This window comes from Myxocyprinus asiaticus, chromosome 6 (assembly GCF_019703515.2).
Source record: "Myxocyprinus asiaticus isolate MX2 ecotype Aquarium Trade chromosome 6, UBuf_Myxa_2, whole genome shotgun sequence".
Classification (NCBI taxonomy): Eukaryota; Metazoa; Chordata; class Actinopteri; order Cypriniformes; family Catostomidae; genus Myxocyprinus; species Myxocyprinus asiaticus.
In genome coordinates this window covers 23,629,701-23,644,859 of record NC_059349.1, presented here as the reverse complement: position 1 = coordinate 23,644,859, position 15,159 = coordinate 23,629,701, and the positions used below count along the sequence as shown (strand labels likewise).

Genomic DNA, 15,159 nt, shown 5'->3' with positions numbered 1-15,159 from the left:
CCAAATTCTGCAGAATGGATTTAAAGATGGTAAAATGTGTTAATAAAGCTGGGAGTACAACACTCATGTTGGTAGCTAGAAGCATTATCACATTAACCAAAATATTTAATAAACAAACATAATATTGGTGTTCGAATTCTGTGGAAATCTTATGTCTTAAACCCAATTCATAAATGATCTCTCTTATGGATTAGTTCTAAACAGAAAAGTCAATTCCAGAGGAAAATATCAGTGACTTTGACTTTTATTTGCTCAAATGGCATTAGCTGCCCCCTGCTTTGCGTGCCTGTAGCCACTCAAGTACCAGATTTCAATTTGGCATGCTTTGTCCTTCATAATGTGTTCGGATGAAATTAGTTTTAAAGAGTTTCTTTAGACTAAACTTATATTAAATTAGAATAAATTGGAATAAATAACAGCCTAGGGTTATGTAGGGCAGGGCGTGCTGGTTCTTCTGTGGATTACATGCTGGAAAATGACAGCGTTTTCAGGAACAGGAAAGCCCCACTCTCATGGCATGCATCAGATTTGCTGGTCCTGCTCAATGTGAGCCCCCATTTCATTAAATGCCTGATGGCGGGGCTCTTCCTTTGCATTGGAAGGGATAAATGATTGAAATAAAATGAGCCAAGGTGGGTGAAATCTAACATAGGGACTGTACCAACATGCACAGCTACCTCTCAGAATGAAAAGGAAACTTCCTAAATTGTAAATTTTTTGTACCCCCCTCTAGACACAGTGGTGATTTTTGCACTAATACCATGTAATACTTTGTAACTTTGATCATGACAGTGAAATAACAAAGTAGAAGCTTGATTCCCTCATTGTAAGCATTATGTCACAGCACCTATCGACAGATGCTTTGGTATTGTTTATTTATATGTATTTTGTCAGCACGCTTATTTGGATACTTGGCCATTGGGAAAGGTGTTGACATGTCCTCTGTGATGTTATTTGTAGCTTGTGCAAAGCTTGTACAGCTCCTTGCTGTAGCAGTATTTAATTTCTAGTCCCACGGAGCAGCTAGCCCCTTTGCTATTATTCTTATGGAGGAATTTCGATCCCGGGGGAAGAGATCAGACTGCACCAGATCAAAATTTAAATAAAGGCTTTTATTAAACTTACGAGGGGGAAGCTACAAACGCACACTTCTCCATAGGAGCTTTCTCTATCATTTCAGAGGAAAAGTTGATACTCTCCCCAAATGGCAGCTTCTCACGAGAGCCTTTATACATAAACATGATCCACTGGAGAATGTCAGCTCACATGAGTAGACACCAATGGATAGGAAATGCCTGCACAGCTGCACTGTGTGCTTGAAGGACTTTGTGTGTTTGTTAGTTTGCCATATCGCATTTCAGTTTAATGTTGTGCAGATATTCTCCTGATAAGGAAATGATTGTGCCTTTATGTAATGGTATGTCCATGAGGAACAAGTATTATTGGTCTAATCCTTCATTTGAAGTGAGATGCTCTTTTCTATCGTTGATTGATAGCTAGGCAAGGTCAAAATAATAGTCTTCATCTGCTTGCTTTGCTCTGTTTCTAGCCCAACAGGAAGATGATGAATTTGTATGTCAGATCATCTATGTCTTCTACCAGATGGTCTTCCACCAGGCCACCAGAGATGTCATCATTAAGGACACTCGTATCCTTGTTACAGTAACCTGTTTTTCCCTGTATAGGCATGTTGTTTTGTGCATATGTTTTGTAAGTGTTCTTTGAGAGTTGTTTGGCCTGTGTTCACTGGTGCATTTAGATTTTGGAGGGCTTCAGTCTTCGCTACTGCAACTATATTTATGAAGAAATGCTCATATTCACATCTAAACTGACAGATAGAGAGAAGAGATAGATAGCTGGAGTAAAGATTAGACCCCCACCCAGACCAATACCAGACTCCCTAAGACGTAGAACAAAACACTGAGTAATGACACCCAGAACCAGACCAAGGCATGTTTACGACGTGGTGTTGACAGGTCTCAAGACCATGACCACTAGATTAAGGCTCCAACTCTGGTAACTTCAGTTTGCTGGTGATGAATATAAAAAAATGGTTACATTTATAAGTATGGCTGTCAATCAAATGAAAAATGTTATTTAAATTAATTACATCATGTGCAGATATTTCATAAAACAGTATTTGCTGGGAAAAGCTCCTAAATGAAGATAATTAAAAGACAAGATAAGTAAATATTTGAAAAGACATTAAAAGAAGTGGCTTTAGAAATCCTAACATTGTTTTATTTCCGTATCATTGAACATAAGCTTATCACTGGCAAACAGTCAACAGAAATCCATTTTGCAATTGAGTTTGTTAACCTGTCTGAGGTAGACTTTGGAGCTGTTTAAACAGGGGTGCTTTTGCATTCTGTCTGCATTATTTTTTAATCATTGGTCTATCTAAAAATGCACTACATGAACTTCTTTGACCAATGTGCCACATCATGCTGTTTTTTCCGTGTCTCGAACCACAAGTGCACAAGAGTTAAAAATAGGGATGCACTGATGTGAACATTTTCTGCAGATACCGATTTTAACAAAAACTGTTGGCCAATACCGATGTTTTGTCACTTATCTTATTTTGTTTTCAGATCACTGTGTTGCTTAGTAATTCTGCTATAAAAAATTTACAAAGAGGTACAAAAGCTATTTTATTGTCCTAACAATAAATAATTTCCTTTGAACATGGATTAAAAGAAATTTAAAGAGAGCCACTATGAAAGATAAATACAAGATAAACAGATATGATAACATAATGGTTGATGTGGGGAAAAAAGTTTATTTTGCACTTCTAAAACTATTTTGCACATTTAGTTTTTTTTGCAATTTGAAGTATTATGATAGAACATTACAAATTCATATTATGCATATTCAACATGCTTTATCTGATTTCATTTATTTTTAGGGCTGGGTATTAATACAGATTTCCCCATTCGATTCAGATTCACAAGCTCCAGATTTGATTCCAATTTTGATTCTATTCGATATCAGTTCATATGGCTATAATATCCATTTTGCTTACAAATGAAAAAAATTCTCTCTCAGCTAATGCTGTAAATTATGCATGGGACCTTCTAACTAGGTACAATTTTACAAATTATATTTTATTTGTTTTTCATCATTTTAGTCACATTTTAGCTTTTTAAGAATGTACAAATCCATGTATTCCATCAGTATATCCATCACACATTATATGGAACGAGTCAAATCAAACTTTAATTCTCAACATGCAGTGTAAGGATGCTGAACTTCTTCGCAGTTTTACTACTCAATCACTGGTGAGTCTAATTAGAAAATTTACCAGCCTGTGGCTAATCTCTGACATTTGTTGTCGAATAGTGCAAAATTTGGTCTCAAATGCAAGCGATTTACTCTCATTGTAGAGAGTTGCACATATAGGAAAAAATCGATCTTGGGATTTAAGAATCGATTACGTGATCGTTCAAATGAAGATCACGGTGAGTATTGACGCTGACTACCACACCTGGAGTCGCAAGATCGAATCCAGGGCGTGCTGAGTGACTCCAGTCAGGCGTCATAAGCAACCAATTGGCCCGGTTGCTAGGGTGGGTAGAGTCACATGGGGTAACCTCCTCACGGTCGCCATAATGTGGTTTTCGCTCTCGGTGGGGCGCGTGGTGAGTTGTGCGTGGATGCCGAGGAGAATAGCGTGAAGCCTCCACATAAAGGTCTCCGTGGTAACGCGCTCAACAAGCTATGTGTTAAGATGCGTGGATTGATGGTCTCAGACGCGGAGGCAACTGAGATTCATCCTCTGCCACCTGGATTGAGGCGAGCCACCATGAGGACCTAGAGGACATTGGGAATTGGGCATTCCAAATTGGGGAGAAAATTAAATTAAAAAATGAAGATTGCGATGGATCAGGAAAATGTTAATTTTATCTGATTTATTTTAGAAGGTGTTTCTTAATAATACACAGAAAAAAATATTATAAACTTTATACAATGCATTACTTTGTACATATTTATTCATAGATAAACCATTGGTTTTTCATATCAGTATTTTTATGCTTATAACAGATATGCCAATGGTTTTAATTCAAATAAATAATTTGCTAGTAAATATCGGTGGTGGATACATCCCTAGTTAAAAACGTGTTCAGTGTCAACTGCTCATTCGGTGCTGCCTGCTCTGTGTGGTTTGGTGAGGCACATTGCCTGTAGTAACATACAGGCCAAAGGGCATGATAAAATATTCAAATTTTTAATGTATTATTCTTTGTTATAAGAGAAATGTTTAATGTCTTGCACTGGTAAGACATTAAACATTAATGTTTTAACATTAAGGTTTATCTGTTGCTACTTTTAATTTCCACATGTAAATCTTGCACCAAATGAAAGTCAGATATGATGAAACTTTAATAGTAAATGAATTTCAAAATCCTTAACCATATCTCAAAGAGGCTCCAGCCTACCTCATCGACCTGATGCATGACAAAAATGTGGAGATCCGGAAGGTTTGTGACAACACTCTGGATATTATCGCCGTAAGTACTCCGGAATAACCTCACTACACACATGCACCAAATCAGAGTGAGAGGGCTTAGTCTGTATGTGTGTTTTACACTACGCTTACCATGTGTGTTTACCATGGCAATAAAATCTCTGCTGCTTAATGGCCACTCACTGACATAAGATGGCAGTAAATGGTGATGAACTCTGAGAGCCAGGTTTGTTTGGGGAAGTGTTTCATTCACTTTATTAGTCTGCTCGTTAAGCCTTGGCCACATGAAAGGTTGCGTGTGGGATCTGGTTTGTATCTGTGGTGAAAGAGAAAGAGCAGATGGATAGACCTGGCTCAGCAAACTGACATGTTTGAGTTGATTAGGTCTTGACGTTGATATCAAATATGCAGATATACTTTCTCCTGCAATTGCTCGTGAAATTACAATATGGAAATACTGATTTTTCCTGAGTAAATGGATCCATTTGTATTTGAAGTGGGTGACCATTTAAGGATATGGATAGTTGACTTGCTATACTCCATCTAAAGCTATTTTAAACAGCATTTTGCTAATCCTTTTATAATTATTGTGCATTTATGACTTAATAATTGAGAGACTACATGGAATATTTGTACCTTTACAAAATAATTTGAACCACTGCAGTTTCATGTAAATGAGGAAACGTGATTAAAACGGTGATGAACTTGAAACAAATTAGGACCAGTTACAGGACCTGATATATACACTTCCCTTTTGTACATTCATATAATTTTTGAATCAAACTTTGTTGATTAAAAAACTTCTTTGACACGTCATGCATCAACTACCCATGTACCAGATAAGAAAAAATCTGTCGTAACCTGGAGCAGACTTTAAGTTAGTTGGTTCAAGTTTTTGTGCAAGTTTATTCTCTCAGTGGCCCTCTGGGCTTTGCATCAGGGTTCTTGCCCCGGGCTCCCACACAGTTCTGCGCTGCTGTCCACATGATGAATGGACAGAGCAGAGAAAAGAGAAACAGGGCTTATTTACTCAGGTTGTGCCACAGGGGGCCCTGGCTGATTAATCCATATTTTCATTCAGCGGAGCAGGCGGCGACATGATGCCTCAGGACCCTTATACCTTAGGACCGAGAGCTGGCCTTGAGCTCCGAGCTCCAGCAGACCCCTCCTGCACCCTCCTCCATCCATCCTAGAGAAGGTGCATCTCTTATTATGTCTCCGCAGAGATGGCTTAAATAACATACACTATCAGTCAAAATTTTTCTTTTTTTAATCATTCTATAAATGACTATTTTCCACATTTTAGAATGATTGAAGTCATCAAAACATTAAAATAAATGGGGTAGTGAGTGACCCAGCAATGTCCAACAAATCAAAACTTATATTTACAAAAAAAAAAAAAAAAAAAAAAAAATCATATATTTGAGATTCTTCAAAGTACTCACCTGTTGTCTAGATTAGAGCTCTACAAACCCTGGGTATTTTCTCAAGCAACTTCATGAGGTGCCACCTGAGATGCTTTTTAAACTGCATTAAAGGAGTTTCCATGTATGGTGGCCACTTTTTGGCTGCTTTCCATCTCTATCTGGTCCAACTATAATAATTTCTTTTTTGAACATTTTCGTTTTGTGAAAATCAACGTGGATAGGGGTGGTCTTCTTTTAAGGATGTCAACGTTGCCTCTTCGAATGCTAGAATCTTTATTGTCAACCGACCAGAGCTTGTCAAATTTATTTTCGCAATTTCGGCACAGAACTGCGCCATGAATTTTCTACAAGATCCCCTGGAGCAACTTGGGGTTAAGTTCATTTCTCAGGGGCTCCTTGCGGGTATCGAACCACCAACCTTTTGATTACCAACTTTTAGCCTTACGGAGAATCAACATGAGCTGCTACATGTAGGACAAAGAAGAAGCAGGTTAAAGAAGAAGCAGAAGAAACAAATGAAGAGAAAAACAGACAGAATGACAGACTTGAAAGGCTTTGCAAATGGATCCAATAACAGTAAATCAACTCATTTTCCAATTCACCAATAGTGCAGGCTGGGCAGAAGGCATACGGCTGTGGGCAACATGTGTGTTGTGTGTGGCACTCCACCCAGCCTGTGGGCTCCGCACCTTTAATCACTGACTTCACTGGATTAAACCAGAGCTCTGTTTCTGTATGGCACCATCAGCAGCCACAGTCTATGGGGAAAACCCTGCTCAGACAGAAGCCCTCATTGTGGGATGAAATATATTTGATGAGAGGCTGCTGTGGAGGGTCCGGACGGTGTTAGAAGTCTGCTGGAAATTTTTTTGCATGTTAAGGGGCTGCGACTGAAAGATTGCAATGGTAAATGGTAGATTGCCAGGCGTGACGTATATGAGAGCCTCTTACTCAGATATTCATTCACTGCAAATCTCTTGAGGGAAGTGAAGTTGAGTTGCCTCTGAGATGCAGAGTACCAGCACTGTTTTGACAACTTAAAAATGTTTGAATTTGCACAGCTGTGTGGTGTAATTTAGGTTAGAGGGGAGTAACATATCTCAGGCAAATAAATATATACATTACTGGAATCACTGAGACATTTTTATGTTTTTAAACTAAATTGATACTGCTTTTCACCAGTTTGGCAATTAATTGCTCAACATACATTCAAAAATAGTAGTACTATAAATGATTACTGTTTGAATTAACAGTTTTCTCTTTTATATATTTTACATTTCAATTTTAAATGTCTGTGGTGGCAAATCCTCACTTTCAGCAGCCATTACTTTACTCTTCTTCATAGTGTTAGATAATCCTTAAGAAATCATTCTGTGCTAATTTGGTACTCAAGACACCTTTCTTCTTATAAGCACAGTTGAAAATGGTTGTGCTGCATAAAGAAGTGTGGGATTTACAATGCAATGCCTTTTTTAGCTGCTGAAGTATTGAATACACTTGCAAGTCTAATTTTGGTTATAGCCAATAAATAGCCAAAAGAAAAAAAAAAAAAAAAATGTATCAGTCTATTGGTTTTTTGAGAGATTAACCCGTTTTTTTCTTTAAAAAAAAAAATATATATATATATATATATATATATACACACTCACACACACACACACACACACACACTACCGGTCAAAAGTTTTGAAACACTTGACTGAAATGTTTCTCATGATCTTAAAAATCTTTTGATCTGAAGGCGTATGCTTAAGTGTTTGAAATTAGTTTTGTAGACAAAAATATAATTGTGCCACCATATTAATTAATTTCATTATAAAATTAAAATGTAATTTAAAAATTTTTTTTTTTTGAAATTGATGACTTGGACCAAATAATAAAGAAAAGCAGCCAATAAGTGCCCAACATAGTTGGGAACTCCTTCAATACTGTTTAAAAAGTATCCCAGGGTGATACCTCAAGAAGTTGGTTGAGAAAATGTCAAGAGTACATGTCTGCAAATTCTAGGCAAAGGGTGACTACTTTGAAGATGCTAAAATTTAACACAGTTTTGATTTATTTTGGATTTTGTTTAGTCACAACATAATTCCCATAGTTCCATTTATGTTATTCCATAGTTTTAATGACTTTACTGTTATTCTAAAATGTGAAGAAAAAAAATATAATAAAGAATGAGTGTTTCAAAACTTTTGACCGGTAGTGTATATTTATAATATTTATTGTAAGAGTGCTTTGAAATTTGCAATTTTATAATGGGAGTCAATCAGTTGCCTGTTCAAAAATGGGTCTCTGTATTTTCCCACCGGTCACAATTGTGACCACTTACAGTACGTTTACTTGTCCTATGAGCATTATTTATATGAGGCTGAGCAATCTCATTAATACATCAATAATAGACCCTTTAAACATTATATATACAAAATATGGTAGTTGTAAGTGTATCATGGTAGGTTTTATTTGCTTCCTTTTATGGAGACATAAAAGGCCTATTTGACACAGGCATAATCTTTAGAGGAGCACAGTGGAATTAAATGGCTCTGGTCATGAGACTATTTGCAGCACTCATGTAAAATGTTTCGCATGAAATCAAGACGGTCTGCACTGCCATTTACAATTGACAACTCTTTGTAAAATACATTAAAAACTCTCTTTAGACTCTTCAAATTTCAAAGTAAATTTCGTTCACAATTATAACCAGTGGGATTAGGCTAATCCGAGCACTGTCTTGAAAGAAAGGGATCTAACATGGACAGAGAGAGAGAAGTGGAGTGTCTAGTTTGAGAAACAGCCCCCTTACTGGTGCTCAGCTGGCAGCTACATGCCAAACACCAGTTTCATCTGCAACATTCAAGAGAAAACACTGAGATGCTGGCCATTTAGGCAGAGTTGCGAAGAAAAATCTATATATGACACTGACAAAGTGTTTAACCTTGTGCAACCACGCGTACACATGCGTTGACGTTGTATTTTGGCTTTGCTATACGCAAAACATAATTTAAATTTATTTAAACCAACTGATCTCGGTTCAGAAGACTCTGAGCAGTAAAGGGTTAAACTTTTGATTTACGGAGTCATGTGACAAAACAACATGGCACTGATCTCAGCGGAGTTTGTCTTTGGGAGAAACGGCAACAAAACTACATCTGGTAAGAAACCTAATTACGTTTTTACATTTAAAGCTATTTGAGTCAAAAGATTAGACTCTCTAGTTTCATCCGATATGCCATTGTCAAAATTTGTCACGGTGCTAAACACGATGTACACTAATGTGTACTTTAGCATATTTTGTCCATAGAAATCCTACATTTACTATGTATTATCACATTGAGAATCAATGGGTTCACCCAAAAGCTGAAAAATGTTGCTTTCAGAGGCTTTATATGGCGTTAGGATGAAAATAAGGTGCATTTTGAACTGTTCTGAGACCAGTGCAGACAGACAGCACACTGGAAGTTTAGTCATTCACTAAAAAAGGAGCAAGGGAGCATTCTATAACTTTCTATGCAGTTTGTAAGCCCATTCACTCCTAAAATCTGGCCAAAAGTTCAGTTTCAGGCTGCAGATGATGTTTGAACCACTCAAAATGTTTGGCAGACATGGGACAATGGGAATCAGTACATAGATTCAGAATTTATAATGTATAATTTTATTTTTACATGGTTGGCAGTGATTTGATGATGCTGGCAATTACTTTGAATCTGAATTATTTATGCTAATTTCTAATGTAATGTCTGTAACATCACAAAAACATGAATTACCAACACTCCTGGAAACATCATATACAATTTCATTAGAAAAAACTTTCTATAGCTTGGAATTATTTAAAATTTCACAACTTAGTCCCAATGTCCACATATGTTGACATCAATTTTTGGAAAACTATTTGGTCTAGATTTTTTGTTTTGCATGTTTATTAGGTGCTACTTGTTACAAATCAAAAAGGGAAATGAAAAATGCACACAGCAGTCATGCTCGGGTCTCAGGAGGTTAATGCATAAAAGTACATTTTAAAATGGACGGTAAATGATTATAAATGATGAGAAGATTATTCGATTTCTTTAATGAACAGAGAGTTTGAAGAACAGCATTTATTTGAGATAGCAATAGTCATTTGTAACATTCTAAATGTTTTTACTGTAAATTATTTATCAATTTAATGGATCCTTACATGAAATATCAACTAGATTTAAAAATCTGTGGACAAACTTTAGGTCTGAAAGTTTAATTAGTTTAGATAGATAGATACTAGGCATGTAACAATACATAAATTTCATGATACGATGCATAGCCTCAATACGATACGAGCACCCACAAATGTTTCGCTCAAACGTATTCAAGGATTCAACATAATTGTCTTTTAAATCATAAATGCCTCAAAAGTGTCTGATATTGGCAACAAAAAGCAGAGCTCTAAGTAACTTAAACAGCAGCATTGCATTTATTTTGTTTGATTATTGAGAAAAACTAATATGAACTCACAATTTTTATGTTTTTCTTGAGAAAGTAAGTTTGTCTACACTCTAGACATTTATATTTGTATAGCACTTTTCACACTACACATAATTTCAATGCAGCTTTATAGAAAATCATGCCTTTTTTGTTTGAAAGACCCCTGTGAACAAGCTGAAGTGACCACAGCAAGGAAAAACTCCAATGTTATTTAGTGGTAAAAAAATAACTTGAGAGGAACCTGACTTCTGGTTTTATGATAGATGTACATAATCCAATATTATTTAGCGGATTAAGCAAAAATCTATCGGCACACAGAATGTTTTATTTTTTTTTTATTTTGGCCCTCTTCCCTCTGTTTCACTTTGCATATAAACTTTACCGCCGTTATTACCGGCTTATAACATGTGCGCAAGTGTTGTTCTCAAAACTGTTTACATTTTGAAGTCAAAAGCAGATAATTATAAGTCTCATGTAATTGCGGGTTTCTTACATTGTTGGTTGTTTGAATAAGCTGTTATTTGTTAGTTATGACTCATATCTTAAGAGCGTCTTGCTGTGCATATCTCACTCAGAGAGACAGTTCCACAGCTAGATAGACAGACGGACAGATAGATAGACAGACAGACAGACAGACAGACATAGAAAGATAGATAGATAGATAGATATTGGCATGTTACTAAAATGTTTTAGCACTTCGCTAGGCATTGCTAGCATGTTGCTAGCAAGTTTTAACATGTCGCTAGTATGTTGTTGACATGTTTTAGCACTTAGCTAGGCATTGCTAACATGTCTTAGGAAGTTGCTTTACAGCATAAGTCAGAGCAGTCTGAAGGGGTGTGTTGAACTTGGTGGATGTAGTTGAATCCTTTAAAGGAGTTATTACAGGAAAACGTTTTCATACTTGAATGGGTTTCAATGGGAATTTGGGAAATCTGTAAATCCGATCAGTTAGAAAAGATATAGCACATTATTCCAGATCAGTTTGAAGGTCTGTGCAAAGTTTGGTGCATGTAACTTGAAAGCTCTAGGAGGAGTTAGAGTTACAAATTTAGTCTCAGAAGAAGAAGTTTAAATAGTAGATCAGTAGTTTGGCTTTTCAAGCCAAACTAATAATAATAAATGTAAATAGTAGATCAGTAGATTGGCTTTTTCAAGCCAACCTAATAAGCATTTCAAAGTGTTTCCAAACTTTTGAATGGTGGTGTGTGTGTGAGTGAGTGAGTGTGTGGGTTTGGGTGGTTTATGAGGACAATTTTTTAGGTTACAAACTGGTAATTACAAGGGTATTATGCTATAAATGTGGTTTATGAGGACATTTCTAGTGTCCCCATAATTCAAATCGCTAAACGATGCTTTTTTGAAAATCAGTTTTTTGTGAGGGTTAGGTTTAGGGGTAGGGTTATGTTTAGGTGATAGAATCTATAGTTCGTACAGTATAAAAATCATTATGTCTATGGAAAGTCCTCATAAGGATAGCCGCACCAACGCGCATGTGCTTGTGCATGTGTGTGTGTGCAGGAATATGATGAAGAGTGGGGGAAGAAGATACAGAGTGAGAAGTTTCGCTGGCATAACTCACAGTGGTTGGAGATGGTGGAGAGCAGACAGATGGAGGAGGCTGAGCCCTACCTGTACGGAGACGATCCAGACACCCTTGAGCAGCCTGATCTCTTCTACAGCACTGGTTAGAAACTGTACCAGATGCATACACAACCACACATACTGTACATGCCAAACACCAAACTCCTCATGGACTAATTTTAGAAGAACATGCCCAAGACCGTGAAAGACAGTGAATGTTTTCCTGTCTGGTAATGCATTTTGATTGACATGCTATACCACAACTTGACAGACATTGAAAGTGAAATCCTTATGTTTATATTGTCAAACTTTTCCATGAGAATTATGATACTGTATTTTGGCTTGATTTTACGTTGAGTTGTTGTCTTCAAAGTCTTGTCATAGTGAGAGGTTGTCAGGAAGATAAATGAGGATAGCCGCTGAGAGGAAGTTGCTCTGCTGAGTCGCTGTCTCATGTATTTGTTTGTTCTATATACTCTGTGTCTACATTGGTCTGTGTGTGACTGCAGATGGTATGATGCCCCCTGAGCCAGGCCTCAGTCCAGACTTCTACAGCCAGTTCCACTCTCAGAATGGAGACTTCAACGCCTGGTGAGTGATCAGCTGTTACCCTCATCAAAATTTGGGTAGGATTCTTCCATTAAATACGTTTCCATATGTGCCATAGTTTCTTGCTGTATTTGCATAATTAATGGCTTAAGATTTTAGTTTTGTAGAGAATTCAACAACAACATACTGTAATTTCTTAATCACCTAAATATTTTTCATATTGCAATCTAGTGTAGTCATAGCTTGACCGCTCTTTCTCAAGCTTCAGTTGTCTACAAGCCAGACCATCCACATTTTTTAAGTCTTAGTTAAAATATATTAAAATTTAAACACATAATGATACATTTATTTTACATGTTTCATTTAGCAGATGCTTTTAGACACATATAAATTAGGATAAACACAAAAACAAGCGATTAATCATAAGGAGCCAATTTACTGTAAGCAGTGCTGAATTACAAAATGTGTAATTAATAGAAAATAAATAGTAAGGGAAAGTGCCTACATAGTTATGAAATAGTTAAAGGGATAGTGTACCCAAAAAATTCTGTCATCAATCACTCACCCTCATGTCGTTTGAAACCCATATGCACTAATGGAGAAATCTTGTAGAATATACTGGTCACTCTTTTCTATGCAATTGCAATGAATGGGGACAGGAGATTTCAGGCTTCAAAAAAGGAGCATAAAAGTAGACCGTAAGACTTGTTTACAATATTCCAAGTGACTAATTACACTTTGTTTGAAAAACAGACCAAACTTTAAGTCATTCTATCTATCAGCTGTAAATTCAAGAAACACTGTGACCAGATCTTTGAGTCAGTGAGTTGAAATTGCGACCCGAATAAGTCCATTTCATGAATGACTAATTCCTACTGGTACTGTGAACCGGATCACCCTAGTAATTGAAAATATCTGACTTAAAAGAATGAATTGTTCAAACATCACTACTTCTTTCATGAACTTTTATGAACGCCCCAAGAAGAGCTAGGGCAGATGTCAAGATTTACATCGAATAACGGCTTACATTTTTCCTTTTGTGTTTCATGGAAGAAAGTAAGTCATACAGATTTGGAACAACATGATGGTGAGTAAATGATGACCGAATTTGAATTAGTGGTCCACCGGTATATTGGCCATTTGATATTTTTTAATTATTGGCATCAGGCGATACATTTTCCCACCTGGCCGATAAGTTTCTTAAGCCGTGACAGTGCAGTGAATTGCCTGTTTGCATGTGAAGGAGCTGCCTGAGACATGAAAATAACCAATCACAGTTTATTTTATTGTTATGTGCCATCATGTTACCACAATAAAAGACCCTTGTGCAACACAGTCTCTTTAAAATGGACCCGCATATCAGAGCCCCGACCGACGCGTATGAGCACATGATGTTTAAAGTGCATGGGTGTTTCATTCTCTCTCTCTCTCTCTCCTCTCAACAATTCCCTGTAACTGTTAACTGTCTTATCTAATGATAAAAAGGCAAATATCAATTAAACTTCTATCATATGTTGTCTGCAAAAAAGTGGACATTCTCGTTTAACCCTTAAACGCATACCTCAGGTCTTTAGAGACCCGGGACCTCATTCCACCCCCTATACTTCAACCATTTTTTGGAGTTGTGCCCACACCTCTTTAGTATTCCTCAATCTATCTCTTATAAATAGTGACACACAAAAAAATACCAAAATTGCAACAAAAGGACCAAAAGTGTATAGGGTCTCTAGAGACCCGAGGTATGTAAGAGTGTCAGGGTTTTTTTTCTTCTCTTTTTTCATAAATTTAATTTTTATAAGCTTATCTATTTAAGTTTACTATCACAGGGTATCTATTCCATTGTGTATTACAAGAGAAATTAGTACAATATTCATACAAATAAATACTATATCACATTGACTTTCTGTGCAACAATGAACTATCAACAATGGTGAATTATCAGTATTATGTTATTTCTTAATCAACGTGGCACTGATGTTTCAGTGATTGATTTGATTTACATTTGACATTGCTATTTGACGAAGAAACAACATCGAAGTAAATTTATAGCAAGTACAATACATGAAAAGTGTGATATGACTATTGTCATATGGGTTGCACATACATTATACATGTGTAGATAATTTTTTATGTGTAGCTCAATACTGTATGTGTTTGACAGCCAGTTGCATCTCATGAAATTTTAGTGTGAAAATAATGAATCCTGTTCTTGATTTGTCCTGATTTGTTGCATTATCTCTTTAATTTATGAAAAATAAAACAAAAATATATTTTATTTTATTGTTTTCTAATTGTCTTGAAAATATTTTTACAATTTTACACTATCTGGGCATTTTTTACATCCATTTTTGATAGATATAAGTGCCTATAAGATAATATATAAGAGTGTTTGGGAAAATTACCATGCATTTAAGGGTTAAACAGATTTAATTTACAAAACTCATTATCTTTCTTTCTGTGGAGAGCTCATATATATTTCTCTTATGCATGTTTTATATTAGCCTGGATCAAAACTGTGTCCCTCTGACTCACATGAGAAAATACGAAAATGCTAATGCACACTTACCGTCCGTGGTTGCTGGACTACTGTGTGCACTGTTATTTCCTTTTTCCTGATGTATTACAATTGCTTTATGTGAAAAAAAATTACTAAAATGGGAAGATTAAAATGGGAGAAACATCTAT

General features: G+C 36.3%; 1 protein-coding gene across 1 annotated transcript in view; it reads left to right on the top strand.

Moving 5' to 3' along the window:
• The window catches only part of kifap3b (kinesin-associated protein 3b), an 83,759-nt gene that overhangs the window by 57,210 nt on the left and 11,390 nt on the right, over positions 1-15,159 (top strand). The window contains exons 16-19 of the mRNA XM_051699857.1: positions 1,550-1,648; positions 4,423-4,508; positions 11,863-12,028; positions 12,435-12,516. Coding sequence (XP_051555817.1) covers positions 1,550-1,648; positions 4,423-4,508; positions 11,863-12,028; positions 12,435-12,516 — 433 coding nt within the window. The remainder of the gene's footprint in view (positions 1-1,549; positions 1,649-4,422; positions 4,509-11,862; positions 12,029-12,434; positions 12,517-15,159) is intronic.